Below are 5,705 nucleotides of genomic sequence, written 5' to 3'. Positions count from 1 at the left end.
TATATATATACATATACATATATATACAAAATTGTGTGTTTGTGTGTTTGAATGGGGGCCAGTGGGTGGCTAGACTTACAGGATAGGAGAAGCTCATGCAACAAGCGCACTAAGTGACGTTTATTGGAAATGGTCGACGTGTATGCGGCGTGTATCCTTGTATTATTATTTTATTTGAGTGTGACAGCCATTCGTGAATTTGTTAATATTTTTTATGTATTTGAGTAAGGTCATGGTGCTTTGGAACTTGCTATATACCATCTCATTATGTGTGCCCTGTGCACAAATTATGTCATGGTCGTGTGGTCCAGAATATCTGAAACCGTGCGTCTTGCATTTACTATATGTGTTCCCATATATTTCTGTATAATACATACCTTGCTACCCGCATCTGTCTGGATGCTTATTTTAGCGAGCAGAGTGATCGTCGTTCACTTTCACACATACTATCACAATGCCCTCGACATACATAGTCTTGCTTCGGGTTCTAAACACCTTGTGCCTGTCTTTCAATCATATTTCGCAAAAATACCTTATCGTGTACATTAAAATAGCTGTGTAAGTATTGATTTCAATAAAGGGTTACAAACACTTGTTGTCTGCGGTATTCGAATCACGCACCCATATCATATTGATATGAGGTGCATTCTGGAATATGCATATTATACACATAAGTAGAATTCCTGGCTAAAACTATAACATCCGGCCTATTCAGTTTCAATTGGTGGATTGAAACAATACATCCGAATGCCCTACTATCTCGCATCAGAGACTGAGTTGCACACATGACACATGCCAATTCATTCTTTACGACAGTCCGTCCCCAGATCGCATTCGTACTGCGCATTGACCGCTAATATATCTCTCAAGCGACGACTTAGTGAACAAGCGACCGCATCAAGGCACTACTCCACATACCAATTTCGCATACAAATTAAGTATAATACGGTAGTACGATCTACACAATAGGCCTATTCCTTTGCCTTTTAAGGTCTGCTAGGTTCCTTGTAGACATCCGAATTGCACACATTCGGGACTTTGTCTATTCGGGTCTCTCATTCTGATAGTTTTATTAGTACGCGTGGCTTCTTCTCGACACAATCTGTAATATTTTTCTCGTGGTTAAACCCTCATCGTGAAGCTCACTCAACCTAATATTAGTTTTCAAGGGATATAGCTGTGCAACGCATTCAAGCATATGACCATACCAAGCGGGTGTTTAGCACCACCCCATTAGGTTCATCAAGCACTAGTTATAGCTCAATCGCATCCTTAGAACCTATAAGCAAATTAGTACTTAAGTATATATACAAGCTGTCTGAGCTAATGTTACCTTAGAATACGCAGTCTTGTAGATCTGGGTTCAATTTATCATATACCTTGAAGTGCCAGTTGGTGAACACTCATATATTGCTGTGTATTCCTTTCCTTGTGTCTGCGACGAATTCCCATCGGGGTTAAAATAAATAGACATAATGTATGTCATCTTCAATCACACATTGCTACTATAAGCGGTCACTTTCCGTGTACCCTATTAACCTACGCTCTGTATTTATTTTATATATATATATACTTTTCTTGTGTTGATCCTATGATAAAGTACACATACCAATAATCTTGCCAGAAATCCACAAAAATGCATCACATACACATGAATACATATTTTTCACAACCAAACACTAGGTACTGCTGTGTAGCCGCGAATATATGTGTCTACATGCCTGAACTTCAGCTAGCGGGTTACCAGTTCGTACGTTTGTCATATTGTACTTAGTTCGGGCATTGCCCTATGAGGGCCTCCGCAGTATCGAACATGACGTGCCTTTTCCCGTATATATCAGATCGAAATATATATATATGTATATAAATGTATGTACATATACATGTATATATATATATATATATATATATGTCAAACTATCATACGCAGCGTTATGTAATCACACGAGCTCTAAATCAAAATATGCACTTATCAATACTTCAATCTTGTATCTTTCCCTCCATCGTAGTATAAAGAGCCGTGTGTATCTGCACGCGCATACCGACATGTGGCACCCAGCATCGAGTTGGTGAGAGCGCAGAAGGTGCAAGAGTTAACCGAGGCCTTGCACGCGGCTGTAGACAGTCAGTATGGGGGCCCTTCAACACAGGGACGCAAACGCGTACACGAATCTTCCCATTATAACGATGGCAGTGGGAGTGCCGTGCCTATTTTGGCCCTGGAGCGATGGATGTTCAACGCCAAGGATCTCGAGAGGGATGCTCTGCGTGATATTTCGGGGAAAACAGGCGATGAAGGTGGTGAGAAAAACCAAGATTATGAGAAATCTGTGGGAAGAACAGAGGAAACCGACGCGCTGCTGCCGGATATTATAAACGTAGCTGAAAAAGTTGAGCCAGTGCTGGTCAGAGATCTAGTCAGGGGTAGCCATACACAGGAGAGTGCCGCGGAAATAGCGACACACGTAGCCGAGCTGTCGCACGAATTTGCGGTGGGTATCAATCGGCTCTGTAAATTAGGTTTATCTGCAGACCTCGAACCGAGTTCGTCCATGGCACCGAGCTGCCCGCAATGCGGAAAGATAATCGAGGTGCGGGTACGTGTGACCATGCACAAGCACACGATCGATGTCAACACTGTGCGAATTCGTCAACGACCAGATATGAAGCAGAAAGGTACGCAGGTAAAATATGTGCAAGGTGTCAAAGAAGAGGGACTAGAGGGGGGTGATGGTACGAATGTTAGTGTAGGGCCGCCGGTATGTGCGGTGTGTGTTGCTGACGGTCGCACTGCACCCACCCGTCTGCTGAAGCTCAACCACGAGCACTACGCCAAACTACGAGCTTTGTGGGATAGCGCACAGGCGGCCGAGTCTGTGGCGGACCATGCAGGAAATGCAGACGGTGATGGTATGGGCAACAGCAAGGCGAATAAGAAGAGGAACAAGAACAAGAAACGGAACGAAAATAGGAGAAAGAAAAAGAAGGCGAAGGGCGAAAGGGATGGTAACAACAACGGCACTGGGGCGGAACATGAGGAGAAAACTCCCACCGACACCATCAAAGACATTAAGAATATCGAGGGTAAGCAGGGCAAGAAGCACAGCGACACCAAACCTAGCAGCAAAACCAGTGCTGAGCGTAGTGCGGAGAAGGATACATCAACTAACGAGGCCAAGAAAGGCGACACTGCAATCACCGGCGCTATCAAGAGAAGCAACAGCAGTACGGTTAAGCGTGTTACTTCCGATAAGCATGGCAAGCCGATCGAGCTCGATGACAAGCAGCACAAGAATACTGAGGAGCTGTTCCACAACGATCTCTACAGTATGCTTCTACGGTATAATGCCCTGAGTGGCATGGGTTTCCAGGCGGCGTGTAGCGAGCACGTGTTTGCGGCTCTGAAGTCTCTTTTTAGAACAGACTTCGAGTGCTTCTCCTCGCCTCTCAACACGCACCACCCGCTATACTGCAGCGCGTATATTGACACCGATTTTCATTTTGGAAGCAGAGGCAACTTCTTTGACTTCTACCCCGCCTCCGGGTCATTCCAGGTAGGAATTCTATCCGTTCTACTTTTGGAATCCATATGGAATTGAGCATGCATGTCGTCCTCGACGCTTTCTTCTTTTTATCATCTACTGACTGACTGACTGCTTTATATCAGCACCCCTCTAGTACAGAAATTCACCTTACAACTAGTTCACGAAATTTGTTTTTATTGCAACACCGCTCTGTAGGCCAACCCACCGTTTGTAACCGGTGTGATGGAGCGAATGGCGAAGCACATTGAAACACTTCTGCAGAAAGCGAACACCAATTCGCAACCACTGTCGTTCATCGTGGTTGTGCCTGGCTGGGTTAATGAGGTGTCGTACCAGGTATGTATACGTAAACCTTATCCATCGTAGAAGCTGTAACATTTCGGTGGTGTGCGGGAGTTGTGCCGTAGGTTATCAATCTAAATCAGCCTGTTACTTGATGTGAGGTGATTTATGTACCATCTCTTTAATTTATGTAGACAATGCTGGCGAGTCCGTTCATGGAAGGGGATGGCCCATTGTTGATCAGCAAGGACGACCATGGTTTCTGCGATGGTGCTCAACATCAGCGCCAGGACCGGTACAGGTAAGTCAGATGGATAGATGGGATTCGCCTGGCTAATGTTAGTAAAACTGTGTCTTCGCGCCTTACTCCATATATCAACCCATTTTCTGAACTCGAATTTGAACCTCACATTCCTGATGCAGGAACTCCCCGTTTGACACGGCAATCTTCTTCTTACGTACCGACGCGGCACGCAATGTATACGGCGAACGCACCTTCGAGAGCGATGCTATACTTCGGAAAGCGTTTGCTGAAGCACTGCCGAGTGATGCGGCAGTTGCCAGGAGAGCCAGAGACGCGCGCGGGTTTGCGGACCTGGATAGAATGGGGAATGGCAGTAGTAAGAAGCGCAAGGGGTTTTTTAAGCGGTATTAAAGGCCAACTAAGGCGGTATAAAGGCTTGCTATGAAGTTTGGTACTAAGACGTGGAGTTTTCGTCCGACTCGGTCTGAGAATCACACTCAACACGAGTTTCAAGAAAGTGGCTTGTATATTCAGCGACAGCTAAGCGGGGATATGCGGCCCTGGATACCATTAGATGGGGGAGAAGCAATTGCATGCACGAAGGCCACTTTGAGAAAGTCTCACTAAAGTGTTAAAGGCAAACTGAGGGCTTCCTAACTAGGGTGAGGAGGTGGCGTCAGGCTCAATATTGTGGGAGTATCGGCTAAGAGGTTTGGTAGCTCTTGCCCAGCAATCGTTCAAAACAGGGGCGTTGTTAGCGAGCCAAAGATGCGCAAAGGCGCGCGGATCTGGAATTATTTGGAAAATGGTAGCAGTAAACAATGTGAGTGCTGTACAGGCCGGTAGTAGAGGCCAGCCATGAGATACGTGGAATCGATTCACTCAACATTACCGGAATTGAACGCCGGACTATAGGCTTTGCCGGCAAACTCGACTGTATGAAAGTGTCGGCCATGAAATATACAGTTCAGGTCAGGCAATGTTGAATGCGAGTGCCAGATTTTTACATGAGGAATGCACAAAGTACGCGTAGCTGGTAGAAGTTAGTTGTCAAAAGGTACAAGGCTCCTCTGAGCTGTGAAGATCGGTTATTTCAGTCAGAGTTTGTGATATATAAACGTTGGCCAACTCGGATGAATTCGAGTACAAGACGTCTAAGCCTGGTCGTACGTTATTGACTGCAATGCATAAAACTCCTATCAACCTGATTCCTTACCGGTCCTGTATATCAGAACATGCCCACGGGTTGTCACTCAATAATTGCGATATGAACAATGTGTAGAGCTTTAAAAGGTAAATAAAGGCCTCACGATCAAGCTAGAGAAATACTACAGAAGTCTTCTTGCACAATGAACTGCAAAATATTAATCTTATTTGTGCAAACAATTGTCTTTGTGATTGTTTTGTTATATATAATATGATATATTTAAATTAATATATATATATATACATATATGTATATAATATATATATATATGTGTGTGTGTGTGTGTGTGTGTGTATGCGTGTGTGTGTGTGTATATCTATGTAGTAAATAATATATATATATATATATATATATATATATATATATATATATATATATATATATATATATATATATATATATATATATATAGGTATATATATATTAT

At 43.7% G+C, this 5,705-nt stretch overlaps 1 protein-coding gene across 1 annotated transcript; it reads left to right on the top strand.

The window, feature by feature from the left end:
• Positions 1 to 1,717: 1,717 nt before the first annotated feature.
• Positions 1,718 to 4,790, top strand: SARC_02416 (hypothetical protein; the record flags this gene model as incomplete). Its single annotated transcript, XM_014303844.1, has 5 exons — positions 1,718 to 1,750; positions 2,010 to 3,554; positions 3,741 to 3,881; positions 4,022 to 4,128; positions 4,251 to 4,790. The coding sequence occupies 5 exons, from the start codon at positions 1,718 to 1,720 to the stop codon at positions 4,480 to 4,482; spliced, it is 2,058 nt and encodes a 685-aa protein (XP_014159319.1). The 3' UTR covers positions 4,483 to 4,790.
• Positions 4,791 to 5,705: the final 915 nt, after the last annotated feature.

Source organism: Sphaeroforma arctica (assembly GCF_001186125.1).
Source record: "Sphaeroforma arctica JP610 unplaced genomic scaffold supercont1.107, whole genome shotgun sequence".
NCBI lineage: Eukaryota > Ichthyosporea > Ichthyophonida > Sphaeroforma > Sphaeroforma arctica.
The sequence above is the reverse complement of the archived record's forward strand: the minus strand, read 5'-3'. Positions and strand labels throughout refer to the sequence as shown.